Source organism: Chondrus crispus, genomic scaffold, assembly GCF_000350225.1.
Source record: "Chondrus crispus Stackhouse genomic scaffold, scaffold_17, whole genome shotgun sequence".
Taxonomy (NCBI): domain Eukaryota; phylum Rhodophyta; class Florideophyceae; order Gigartinales; family Gigartinaceae; genus Chondrus; species Chondrus crispus.
In genome coordinates, this window is record NW_005179069.1 from 17646 (window position 1) to 31756 (window position 14111).

Consider the following 14111-nt stretch of genomic DNA (forward strand, 5'->3'; position numbering starts at 1 on the left):
AGCACCACCCCGTTCCCCTCACACCCCGTTCCCCTCACACCCCGTTCCCCTCATTCAAACATTTATTTATTTTGAAGCTGTTGACAGCTTCAACAAAGTTTTTGGAATGACATCATTCCAAAAACTTTGTTGTTACATTCAAACCCTTTCGCAATCCTCCCCACTTGCGGCCCGCAACGCGCGCCACGGAGCCCACTTGTACTAAACACACGATGTGCCAACACCGCAGCAACAATTCGCAACGCCAAGGGTGGAAGCAAACCTTCCCCGCCCCCTCTGCGAGAAGACCAAGGACCACAAACATCGACAAACAGCGACTAACAACGGCAAGAGAGAAAGAGATTCCGAGAGAGGGAGATATAGAGAAGAACAAGCGCTGCTTTGCCACCGCCGCCTATTCAAATCCGAACAACACCCCGTGACGCCCGCTGCACCGTGAGTCTATGGCACGCGCTCGCGCCGTCGACACCCGTGCGTCACACCGCACGACTCCGCGTCCACAGCCGGCCCCTCCCAGCGCTGTAGAGCCGCGCCCTTCCTGGCGGCCGCTGCGCCCCCCCACCTCCCCCCCTGATCTCAATTGACTCTGATCCCTCTCCTTGCCGTTTCAGCCATAACAGCTCTTTGCCGGAGCACCATCACCGGCCGAAAAAACAAAGCCCTAAAACAGCGTGCAACTTCTTGCGTGCCCAATCAGACCCTCACAAAGGATACGCGGCCTTTCCTGCAAAACAAGGTTAACGTTCAGAGCAGCACAGGGAAGAATGACGAAAAGGGAAGGCCTTGCTCTTTTAAAAGTTTGAGACATCACACGAATGATTTACCTATGACCTCGGGGGGCGAATTTTTTATTGAGGATGGCTGTCGCGGAGAGTGCTCCACAGCATCTTAAGCCGCAACTTTCCCGCTACAAAAAAAATTAGCACTCTGATCACTCCAGCAAATCTTTACTTGTACAGTACACATCTTGCGGTTAGCATTGCGTCCTATTCTACTTACAATAAGTTCGGAAAACCAGATGACTACATACACATGCCGCCTCGAGGGGGAACAAACTGATGCGTTTTGGTCTTCATTCTTCGTCGGTCGCTGCCGTCAACTGGTTCTTAACCAGATTCGCATACTCTCCATTCGTTGGTATCAACCTTGACCAACCGGTTACCAGAGCAGATCTAGAAAGATTGGCAGCTTCCCAACCTAATTACAATGCCAAGGCGACTGTCGTGAGGGAGATTCTTGGGAATGCAAGAGAGGTAACGTCCTCACGAAACATTAATTTCACCGCAAACGGTGTTGGAGTCACCCCAAGCATTGCATTTTCACAGAAAACCGGCAATGTTGCACGGCTTTATTTCGAAGACGGAACTTCAGTTCTCATTGAAGGCACGCTGACGAACAGTGCTCCTCCACCGTCAACCATCCCTGACTTGCTTAGTTTTGAACCGTTTCTCCTTGTCTAGCGTAAATCTCATCTTTTTAGTCGTCCTCAATTCCCAGCTTCATACAGTACGACTGCTCTTCGTTGCGCTAGCTGCTTACCTGTTACAATATGGTGCGAAGCATTGTCGTTCTTACCACAACTTCCCCAATGGCATGTAGAGTGACAGTTCGATTCTCTCTGGCATGCATCAAGTAAGGGGAGATGAGCTAAGACGATATCATAATTACTGCGAACACCAAAACATCTGTGCATCTCTCGTTAGATCTGTTCCTGGTGTTGAGATCGTGACTTCATGCAGAGCATAAAAAATTGCCCTTTTGGTTCCGTGCGTAGCATCTACACTCTGTAATACAGTATGCGTACTATCTCGATCCAGTTTTTGAGATTCTGTTAACAAAGCAAGCATGGCTGTGCCAAAAAATTTGCGTGAGTACCTTTTCAGTTCTGTTCTGCTCTATTTAAAACTAAGGGAATTCAGGACATATTTTCAGATTGTAATTGACTCCGCCGTCGTCAAGAAGAGAAATCAACCCGGAAGAGGCATATTGCCCATTTGAACATTCTGGCAATCTGAAGAATTGCGTCATTGGTCTGTTAAAACTCCTTGACTCTTTTTAGTGTTAATTGGAAGGTGCACGTCTTTTATCGCTTGCATGTTGTCTTGCCTTTAATGCTTGATTTGGGAATAACCTCAGTATGACGAGATGTTCCCCTCTCTGAACAGTAAGGTGTTACCAAGTTGTGTATCTCCAAATCTTCTTTCGTGCTAAAATAAGTCCTGCATTTGTTGCAGAATATGTTTTTCTTCGTACTTCCTATCTTCCTACGGGAGCCTTCTGTAGATCTTGCACCTCTAGTGACCATGTCGAATTGCTGTATTTGCTTCCTAAAGTTTCTTAGAGGTAACACTGAATTCCTGTACAGATGTTTCCCTGTTTTATGTAATGCCAATGAATGTTGCTGGGAGTAATTTTCATCATGAGCATTCCTTTATATGCTGTTCAAGAGGAGGTGGGAACGAGCATTATGCTGCTTCATGTGCACACCTGTGTATCCATACAAGGATACGTTTGGAATAGAGCTGAAATAGACGCTGTCCAATATCTCCATTTCGACGTGTGATAGCGCAACTAAAAATGAATGTCACGTCTCTGGACAGGCCGTTAACCGCTTATGAGACAGTTCGGCTTGGGTTTGGCAAGCCCAACACGTTATTGTGATATATGAAAATATTCACGTTTGTTTCGTTAAAATTTTGATTTTCACACTTGACTAGTCTCTAAAACCATGAAACCATGAAGTGGTGTGGAGAAAGTAACAACCGGTCGGGGGATCGGAACGAAAAAAGTGAAAAGCTGACTTTTCGGTCACGCTATTGTTCGCAATCGAAGAAATCTAGCCAGTGCCTCGCAGTTTTTGGAGATTTCTATGTTATTCCGTTGCGCATTTTCACACGACCAACCCATCAGTTCATGTTCAGGTGATAAACCAAACGTTAAATTTAAAGCGTCACGGAACGAATATTAGATGTGGAGGGAATGTTGCCAAAGTTTTTCAGCTCAAGCTTATGCTTGCTGTAGGAGAGACTCAAGACCGTAGTCATGTTTACTGAGGGAAGGACCGACGGCGGTGTTAAGTACCGTGGGGGTGCTATGTACACGTGTAACATACGACACAGATAGCCCTGCCCAAGCAGGTCTGGGGCCTTTGTCGGGTCAAAGTTGGCCACTAAAACCGGCACCAGAGGCGCGAAGGGTGTTTTCACTGAGATTGGGCTATGTCTACTCAGCTACTTTCTAACATGCGTGAGTGCCCCCCATCATCATCTTGAAAATATCCTGCTCGAGCTCGGGCGCGCTACGGTTCATCTCTACTTTATCTGCTTACGTGAAGTGTCTTCTAACTGGAAGTATATTCCACCGAGTATAATACCTCCTAAAGAATGGGGTACAGATCGTCTGCCTTCTCGGCTGAAGACGAGAATCGCTTCAATGATGTCGTAGAAACCAAACCCGTAAGCGTCAATTGTAAGCAGGTCCGGTTTTCACTCCTAATGATGCAGTAAGTTGAGATTACTGCTGTCGCAAATTGATATCGACTGGTTTTGGAGGCCGTATATGATGCAATGCTGTACGGTGTTGGCGTCTTTAGTCTTGTCGTGACGGCGATAGATTACAAAACACAGTAGTAGCTCCACATGAGAATACAGTAACACCTCATCCTGCGTTGCTGTGGTGGAGCATTTGCTTTGTCCCGCCCTCTACGCAATGATGGTGAAAATAGTGCATGAGGGGAGGCAACACAGTGTCGTATAAATAGTGCTGCTGGCAGGCGAACAAATCGCAAAGGGTTGGCAGCCAAGTAAAAAACAAGACAAGAGAGTGCTGTGGCATATCCCCCTCCCGGAATTAGATTTAGATTAGATTTGCAGCTGTAGAGCCCGAGCTCTACAGTACCTCAGCCCGCGCGCACACGTGTAGTGTCAGTCCCGACGGCTGACAGTATTACAGTGCAGGCCGACCTGCACTACGGTAGCACACTACAGTACATCGGTACTGTAGTGTCATGATAGATAATTGTGTACATTAAATATGAGCGGACCGCCGGCGGTGGAGGGGGGACAAGCACGGACTTGTCAAGGATTCTCCACCTTGGTCCGCCCGCTTACTTTTAGGTACTTCCGTCCGTTTTACCTAAGAGTCGCACCGCGCGCGGGTTGAGGACGCGCGTAGCACGCCCACGAGCCGGCTCCGCCTCCGCCCGTCGGTACTGGATCGTCACCCAGTACCGCTCCAGGGCGTCGAGGCGTAGAACCGCTCGCGCGTGCGCGCGTCCTCCCCGATCCCGCTCTACCACCGCTACCTCGAGCCCGTGCTCGGTACCGTGGGTGGGCCGTGCTTCTGTCTTCCCGCCGATCGGGGTCTTCCCGAACTGTCAGTACTCACCCCCCTCGTCGTTGGGGGTGATTATACTACAGTGGTCTCCCGACCTAGAAGACTCTCACGATCGAACCGAGAAGACTATCGTTTACCTCCGCGTCCGTACGCGTCGAGATGAGTGGCGAATATCCCACCTCGATTCGCTCGGAGCCCGCCGATGTGCGAGAGGCCGCGCTCCGCGTCCGAGTCGGCGACGGCGACGCTGGTCCCCGAGACCGCGAACCGTCGCCCGACTTCTCCGAAGGACGCGCTCGTGCGATGTACGATCGCATCGCGGAGTATATCGAAGATGTCCGAACATTCCTCCGTATCGACGTCTCCGACAGCGTCTACGCCCGCTGTATGGATGAGTTGCGCTCCCTCCGCTAAGGAAGGTTTGAGCGCGTAACTCAGTCTTTGGAGAACCTGCGCGCTCTCGTCGACCAGCTACAGTCCCGTTTGGTACTGGTCGAAGAGGCGCGCATCGATTCCCCCGCCATGAACGTTGCGGGTCGACCCGCGAGTGCAAACTCCGGGGTCCGACGCGACCCACAACCCTTCCCATCAGCCGAACAGATGGGAGCGTTCGCGCACATGGCGGCGGAGCTCAACTCAACGCGCCGCCGTGCCCGTGAGATGGAACAAACCTCGGCCGAGAGGCCGCCCGGAGCCCCCTCGAGTGGGCCCGGTGCCACTGTTCCTCCGGGCGCATCCGGAGCGCAGGAGTGGCCCCCGACTGGAGCCGTCACCAGTCGGAGGGCGGAGGACATCAAGCCGACGGCGGACGCGAACTTCGCGTCCGAGACTCAGGCCCTGCCGTATGCATCCGGAAGCATGCGGCAGTCCCGACGGGTACCGGACGAACCCGACCGTGGCCGTGGAGGAGTCGCCCGCGGATCAGGGGAACCGATTCTCCCCTTCGATCCTCGCTGGGGCGGCTACCAGCCAGCGGATCTTACCGCGCATCCCGGCCCCGTCGACGTCCGAACGTTGCCCGTCACGCCGTTCGGAACATTGGGCCCCGTCGAACCCGGGCTCGAGCCCGTCCACACCATGATACAGGAGTTCAGCGCCGTCGCTAACTACCGCATGTATCGGTTGGACAACACCTCGAGGCTCGTTACCTCGGGTGACGCGGGACGGATCGCGAAGTACGTCCAACGCTGCCGTGGGCTCCGTCCCACGATGAAGAGCTTCGACGGTACTGACGCGATTCAGTTGCTCCCGTTTCTGAAGGATATCCGGATAACCTTCAATGCCCAGCACCTGACCGAAGGTGTGGCAATCCGTGTCTTCGCTCACTTCCTCGAGCGGGACGCGGAGCGGTTGTATACGAGTTACACCATTCGCGGCCTCCGCGCCGGCCAGCTCCACGACGACACGAGCTGGCCTGGCCTCGTCAACCAATTTATCAAACGCTACCTAACCGACGACGTGTTGGGGGAAGCGTTTGACGCTGTCGCGTCGACGCGACAGCTTCCTCACGAAACCGAGAACACGTTCGCAGACCGGCTGGAATCCGCCGCGTTCCAATGCACGGCCGTGTTCCCAGAACAAGCTCTCGCGCACTACTTCGTGCGCGGACTGTCCACTGCGACCCGGGCCGCAGTGGCAGAGACGATGCAAAGGTTGCCCGGACAACAGAAGACCGAACTCTCAACGATTCGCCGTATCGCAACGGCCGAGGGTACAACCTACCGCGCCCGTCGCGGGTTGCCGCTGCCGGACCCGAAGCCGGCAGCGAAGGGAGTCCGAACTCCAAGGTCACACGGAACGAGTTCGCCGGCGACCGCCCTCCACATTGGAGAAGATGAGTGGCAGGCCGACCCTGTCCTCATCACGCAAGGCTTCGACCGGGCAGGAGGCCGACCCCCTACGCCAGCTTCCACCGGTTCGACCGGAAGCTTCGCAACGGCATTCGCACACACGCCGAGGGCCACGGGTGGTCCGAACCACAACATGGCCGAGCTGGATATCTCCCGTCGAGAAGAAGACCGCGGGCTGCCTAACGTGCCTCGACTCACCGATGAGGAGGCACGCCACGCGGCGACTTTCGCGTCGACCGATGGCAGCGCGTACATTTGTTGGCTGTGCCGGACGTACGGCCACGCCATGTACGCGTGCCCGTTCCTGTCGCCTGAACAACGTCAGTTCACGGCGTACAGGAACAACCGCTATCAGATGGAGACGCGCCCCGGAATGCGCAATCTCATCCAGCAGTCTACGCGGGCAGACCGAGGCCCGCGTCGAGGTGACCCGAGCCGATCGGGTGGGGGCGTCCGTTTTGCCCCTCGTGAAGGCGGGTACCGATACCCGGGGACCGATCAAAGGGATCGACGTGACCCTCGTCGGATGGATACGCGATATCCCCGTCGAGATGGGCGAGGCGACCGGGGCCGACCCCCGTTGCCCCAAGGGGTACAGGACGCCATCATGTACCGCCAAGACTGGGCTGGTGAGACGCACCCCCAGCCCACGGAAGGAGGCGGAGAGGAGCCCGTTCTCTCCGCCCCTCGAGTATTGCAACGGCCGGACGTTGCAATCCAAGGCCACGAAGTATCCGATTACTTCGTAGAAGATGGCCAGTCGGGGTGGGGAAACCGTCCCCATCCGCGCGGCCAAGGGCCCGTCGACGCGCTAGCTAACGATAGCCAAGCAAATAGCACTGACAGCTCGGGTAGTTCGAAAAACCCGTAAAGACGGTTACGTTCGCGCGGTCGCGTGAACCGTCTTGTCAAACCAACCTTGACCCGCCCCTATTTGTCCCCGGCGGGGGAGGGGAATGTTTACCGATATTATTCCCCTCAACCCTGCACAAGCGCACCGAGACACCCGTAAGCTCGGTGCGAAAGGACGAGGACGCTGAGGCAACCGTGAGCCCGGCGCACATGAAGGAAGGCACTGTGGCAACCGTGAGCCAAGTGCCTAACAAGAAGCGCATCGAACGCGCCAGCGGCCCGACCCAGGGGGAACCGGGGCCGCCAGAAGAATTCAAGCCGCGTACGAACGCGACTTGTCGCGGGGACGCGGCCGACCGAAGGGCGCCCCGCGACCAAGGCCGAAGGACGCGGAAGAGAAGTCGGAATCGGCGCCGGCGGCCCAGGCGGAACGATCTCGCCGAGCCGGGCACGCCGAAGGTGGTCGACGGCGTCATTTGCCTTATGACTTCGAAGATTTACAACGTCCTCGGCTCGATAGCCACGGAGGGAAATGCCTTCAAGCCCCGCACGATCGCCGTTGATACGTGCTCAGGGTACAATCTGGTGAGGAAGGCGGACCTTCCTCCCGATTGGTCGCGGTACGTTATCCGCGACGCGCCACTGCCCCGATTGGCAGGCGCGAATAGCAACCCGCTTAAGCTCTCGGCCGTCGTACGCCTGGCCGTGCGGTTGAGGAACACGACGTTTCGAATTCCGTTCGTCGTGGCGAACCAGCTCGCCGTGCCGGTCCTCCTTGGTACGGCCTTCATCGATACACACGTACGAAGTATCGACATCGAAGCTCAACGGTTGGAGCTCCGCCAAGGTGGCTCCGTTGCCATCGTCGACGGGAAGGGCGAGCCGACTCCCCCAACCAGGCGGCACGGACGTCAGACAAGCCGGGCTGACGCACGCGACGAAGCCCCGCAGGCGATCCGAATCGCCCGCTGGGTTACCATTCCCGCGAGGTCGCAGGCCCGTGTGCGCGTCACCACGGCGGGGAGGGGCCTCGTGTTTATGGAGCCGAAGCCATCACTCCAACACCGACATGGAGTGAGGCTGACGAACGGCGTCGCCGAGGTCCTGCCGAACCAGACCTTCGACGTCATCGTCGCGAACTTTTCGCGACGGGAAAGGCGGCTTCCGAAACACACCGTTGTGGGATAAGCTAAACGCAACCCCCTCGCAATCCTGACGCCTGAACGCCGCGTCGCCGAGGGGATCGCGCACGCGCTACACCTCACCGACTTGACCGATCAAGTCGGAACGGCAGGAGCTGGTCGACCAGGCTCCGCCCAGGGGGCAACCGTTGAGGAGAGAGGAGCCAGTACGGACGGCCGACTGGTGAAGTGCCCGCCGCCGGAAGGGGGCACTGCACCCGCCTCTAAAAAGGATCCCGAAAATCCGCCCGAGGATTGGGAAAGAGAAATCGACTTGTCATACGTCGATAGTGACAAGTTCCGGGGCCACGTGCTCGAGATGCTCCGTAAGCACTCGAGTCTGTGGAGCGGGGCGCTCGGAACGATCCGAGCGACCGAACACCGCATTCCCCTCGAACCGGGTACGAAGCCGATACGTTCAATGCCCTACCGAAAGGGGCCGGCTATGCGTGAGATGGTCGCCAAGGAAGTCGACAAAATGTTGAACGCAGGGGTAATCGAACCCGCGAGCACCGAGTGGGCGTCCCCCGTGGTGCTCGTACCGAAGAAAGACGGCTCTCTTCGGTTCTGCGTGGACTACCGGCGTCTCAACGCAAAGACGGCAACAGATTCGTATCCGCTACCCCGGATGGACGACTGCATCGATTCGCTCGGAGATGCAGCCGTCTTTACGACGTTGGATTGCAATTCTGGTTATTGGCAGATCCCCGTGGCTCCGGAAGACCGGGACAAGACCACGTTCACTACGCATATGGGAACGTTTCGCCATTTGCGTATGCCGTTCGGGCTAAAAGGGGCACCGGCCACCTTCCAACGTGCCCTCGACATCATCCTATCTGGCGTCCGATGGCAGATATGCCTCGTCTACCTGGATGATGTCATCGTGTTCTCCCGTACGCACGGAGAACACGCGAAGCATCTCGACACTGTCTTGAGCTTGTTGAGGAGCGCCGGAATCTCCCTCAAGCTCAAGAAGTGTAGCTTCTTCCAACCGAAGGTGCATTACTTGGGGCACGTCATTTCCACAGGTAAGCTGAGCGTCGCCGAAGCAGCGGCGGACGCCTTCAAGACGTTCACGTTTCCGAGGACGTTGACGCAGGTGCGCTCGTACCTCGGAGCGTGCAACGTCTACCGCCGCTTCGTGAAGGGGTTCGCGAAAATTGCGCGCCCATTAACGGACATGACGCGCAAGGACGCGGACCCCAACTTCGACGACCCGACCGAGCTGCAACTTCAAGCGTTCGAAGCGTTGAAGGAGCGGATGATTTCCCCGCCGATCCTAGCATTGCCGCGGTACGGTCGGCCGTACATGATCGACACTGATGCTAGTGCCTATCAACTGGGCTGTACGTTGCTCCAGAAACACGAAGGCGCCAACGACTGGCGCCCCGTGGGGTATTGGTCGTACTCACTGTCCGATAGTGAGCGCAACTACAGCGCTACGGAACGCGAGTGCTTTGCCGTAGTGTGGGCCGTACGCACACTACGGCCGTACATCAAAGGTACCAAGTTCACCGTCCGGACGGACCATGATGCCCTCCGATGGCTTATGTCCCTCACGGAGAGCTCCGGAAGGCTTACCCGGTGGCGACTGCGGTTGGCGGAATACGACTTCACCATCCAGTACTGCCCCGGGCGCGTGCACCAGGTGCCCGATGCCCTGTCACGCCTCGTGTCGCCAAGAGTCACCGACGACCCTCGCCCAGTCGTCGAGGTGGATGACGACATTCCCACCTTCGATGCCGGTACGACCGTCCGTGACATGTCGGACGAGCTCGCGGACCACGTCTGTACCGCGAGCTGCGATCACAAGGCCGTCCATGTCTTCGTGAAAACAAGGAACCAAGCCGGATCGCGAAGAGGGTCGCGCGTCCGTACGCGCGACGAGCCGAGGGGCGACGACGAGGCCCCCGCTCTTGAAGGACCCACCTCGTTCTGGAAGGAGAACGACGAGTTCGACGCTGTCGACATCGAGCGCGCCGGACAACCCGAAGTTGGCGCGCCCGCCTCCACGGTCGCCCCTCCGCAGGACGACCTTCTGGCCCCTCTTACGCTAGAGGAGGTAGCCGAAGAGCAACGCGTGGATGACTTCTGCCAGACCGTACTGGCACGACAGTCAGAGTCCCGGGACTCCGCGTTCTTCGAAGACCACCACGGGGTGCTCAAACGGAGACACCCCTTCGACCCTGACATCGTGCAGGTCGTGGTGCCACGGACGCTACGGGCTCGGCTTCTCCAGCTCTGCCACACACCAACCATCGCAGGACACCCGGGCCAGAACCGTATGTACTTCGCGCTCCGTCGCGCGTACTACTGGCCCCATCTCGCTGCAGATGTCGCAGCTACGGTGCGAGGGTGCCGAACATGCGCGATGAACCGTGTTAAGTTGCGGAAACACCTCAACCGTTTGAAGTTGTTTCCGGCAACACGGCCGCTTGAGAGCCTCGCCATCGACATCTTGGGACCGCTACCCAAGACGAAGGCCGGGAAACGGTTCCTTCTCGTAATTACGGATCGTTTCACCAAGCTGACTCAAGTTGTGGCACGGCGGACCGTAACCGCGTACACGGTAGCCGTCGCGTTCTGCGACGCGTGGGTATTTAAATACGGCGTCCCACGCTCGCTACTGTCGGATAACGGACCGCAGTTTAACGCGAAGTTCTTCCACAGCACGTGCCGTGTCCTGGGGGTGACGAACTTGTACACTTCGGCGTACCACCCCCAGACGAACGGGCAGGTCGAGCGATACAACCGGACGATCGCTTCGATGTTACGGAATTACGTCGGCGAACATCAGGACGACTGGGACGTGTACGTGGGGCCGCTCACGTACGCGTACAACTCCCACGTACATCGTACGACGAGTACCGCGCCCTTCGAGCTCGTCCTCAGCCCACCCCCGCCGGAGTTCTCTCTACGTAGAGCCGACGGTGACGCGCCCCCGTCCGACAGGGGCAGCGCGCGCGCTGAGTTCCTCAAGACGTTGGACGACACGATCCAGAAGGCGTACGGGAGCCTGCATCGGACGCAGGCTCGGTACAAGCGCGACTTCGATAAGCGCGTCAGACGGTTCAACGCACGTATCAAGCCAGGTAATTACGTCTACCTGAACCCCACCGATGGGGCAAAGACGTCTAACAAGCTCGCGTCGCCCGCCGTTGGGCCATACCGCGTATTCTCCAACGACCGGCGAACCATCACGATCGATCGTGATGGTGTCACCGAGCGCGTCTCCGCAGACCGCTGCCTGTACGCGCCACCACCGACGGGCGCGCCACGGGCGAGTACGACAGCCCCAAGCGACCTTGCCGACAAGGTCACCGAGGGCACGCAGTATGCCGTGGAACGATTACTCCGGCATCGAGCCATGGAGGACGGAACAATCGAGTTCCTCATCAAGTGGGCGGATTACGACACGCCCACATGGACCGCCCGGACTCACGTTCCGGAGGAGTTGGTGTCTCGTTACGCCCAACGCCTCCAGAGACGCACCGGCAGGAACCTCACGTCTGACGTGAACGCGGACGTTCACGCTTGAGAGGGGGGCCCTCAACCGCTTCGTTACGGTTGACGTGAGAACCGCACAGAAGTCAAGCCGTATTTGACTCCCAAAACCCAAGAACGCACGACGTAAAGGCGAGGCAGTACGGACTGCTAGCAAGGATCTCGACCCCGCAGTGACCGACGATACGAGAACGCAGAGCTCGAAGGGGAGTCGAATACCCCTTCCGGAGCTGAAAGGTCGGACACCCCCCCCCGAACAGGGTCACCGGACGTTCCGTTAAGTCCGATCATCGCGGCGAGGGGAGGTCCAACGACTGAGGCAACCCCAATGGAATCACGGGACCCCTTGGAATAATAGTGGAGAGGAGCTGAAACGCGGGGCGTAGAGACCGAGAGTCACTGTGGCTCGTGAGGATGGGGGTCCCAAATGAGACAACGAGCAGCTCCGCCAACGGCTAATACGCGAAAATTGGGGCAAGGAGAAAACTACACTGTCATACCCCCGACCCGGTCTCGACAGCACTACCGGCGGATGAGGTGTGAAAAAAATGAGAAGAAATGGGGACACTTGTCGTACAGTGCCGCAACCCCACGCAGCGCCCCGCTCGCTCGGTGTCAATCCGCCACCCCGGGAATGGAAAAATTAACGGAAAATTAATCGAAAAAAAGGGCAACTCACGTGAGCGAACGTACGCACGTCGGCATACGAGACACGCAATGCCCCGCGGGATACTGTACGAATCACCACCGCCGTCTGTTGCGCCTAATGAAGTGACGACTTCATAGTGGTAGAACGCTGTGCCACACCTCGACTCGGCTCGTTGCGCACCGACACCGCGCACAACCCCTGGGCCGACCGCAATACCGCTCAGGAAGCCTGTTGGACACCGGCCTTCTTTCCCCGCTCCGCGCGTCTTGCGCGTCCGCGCCCTCGCCCTCGAAGGGCGAGGGGCGCCAAGAAGGAGACGCGTCTTGCGCGTCCGCGCCCTCGCCCTCGAAGGGCGAGGGGCGCAAAGAAGGAGACGCGTGTTGCGCGTCCGCGCCCTCGCCCTCGAAGGGCGAGGGGCGCCAAGAAGGAGACGCGTGTTGCGCGTCCGCGCCCTCGCCCCCGAAGGGCGAGGGGCGCGAGGCATAAGACGGAAACCCCAACGCTGCGCCCTCGCCACCAAATGGCAAGGGGCTCCCGATCCTTCTTCGCCCCTTTCTCCTCCGCGTCTGGGAGAGAAAGAGCGGGGCACCAAGGAACAAGGAAGCCGAGGAGCCAAATGCGTTGAGCACTGTTTCGAAAAACGAGCCGCGGTGAGCCCGCTGCGCGGGCGGAAAAGAAATGGCTCGCCGGAAGCTATACGCGGGCAGAAGAAAAGGAGGGCAACAGGCCTCTGGAGTCCCGAGACAGGGAGGGGGATGAGCGAGTCCGTCCCTCGCCAGGGCAAGTCAGGTAGGAACCCCTGAGGAACAGCACCGTGGGCATACCGCTGTCGTACAGGGCGCTTGCACGCCGTGTGCAAGAGGAGGAGTCCAGCTCGCCAGTCTACGACCACAGACACGCACCGCGCTCCCCAACCCCGCGCCGCCTCGCGCTCTACGTCTCCATGCCCCTGTCGGCCGGCCCCGACGACCACGGTGAGCAACCAGTATAACGCTTCGCGGCCCGCGCAGTGCTGTCAGGGCGCGCGCGACGAGACGGCCAAGTAGGCCGTGCGCCGTGACGGCGGCCTCGGCTTCACGACCCACCTCCCCGTCATGCCCATCACGGGCAGGACCTGGAGAGCCCTCAAACAACCTGTCGACCCCAGCTTGGCCACGGAGGATACCAACGCGCGAAGGGTAATGGGAAGAAGAGGACCGACGCAAAGAACACGTAACCAGGAAAGCAATTTTACTGTGACCCGGCGACGAGTCATCCCCCTTCCCCCTTTTTTTTTTATTGTCTGGTTGACGGAGGGGTGAAGGGTCCCGCGCGGTCAGCGACCAGACCGCGCGGTCAGCCGCTCGCGTCGTTTGAGGGCACGCGGGCCCCTGACCCACGGTTGTTCGGAGGACAGTACCCCGGGTGCCGGGGCAATTCGGCGTCCATGTCCGCCAAGGAGGGCATTGTGACACGAGTCATACTCTCACCGCTCGCCCAGTTTCGGGACGGGCGAGGGTCAGACCCGTACGCGGCGTACGGGTCACGGATTGTAGAGGTAGCAGGGCCGTGAGGAGCGCCACCAGCTGGCAGGGGCGCCGACTGAGCCAAACGCAAGCGGTCGCGCTCGCACCGGTAGCGTTCGCGATCGTACACCGCCCGCTCGTAGGCCGCGGCTTGGCGCTCGGACGCCTCGCGCACGGACCCTAGCTCCCGGTTCACCCGCTGCAGTTCCGCAGAGCGCGTTGCTAGGTCGTCACG

The 14111-nt window shown here is 58.3% G+C and overlaps 1 protein-coding gene across 1 annotated transcript in view; it reads left to right on the forward strand.

The window, feature by feature from the left end:
* CHC_T00003027001 (hypothetical protein) overlaps window positions 1–110 on the forward strand; it is a 204-nt gene extending 94 nt beyond the window's left edge. Inside the window, exon 1 of the mRNA XM_005714845.1 lies at window positions 1–110. This exon is cut by the window's left edge and continues 94 nt beyond it. Within this exon, the coding sequence (XP_005714902.1) occupies window positions 1–110 (110 nt within the window).
* The last annotated feature ends 14001 nt before the right edge of the window (window positions 111–14111 follow it).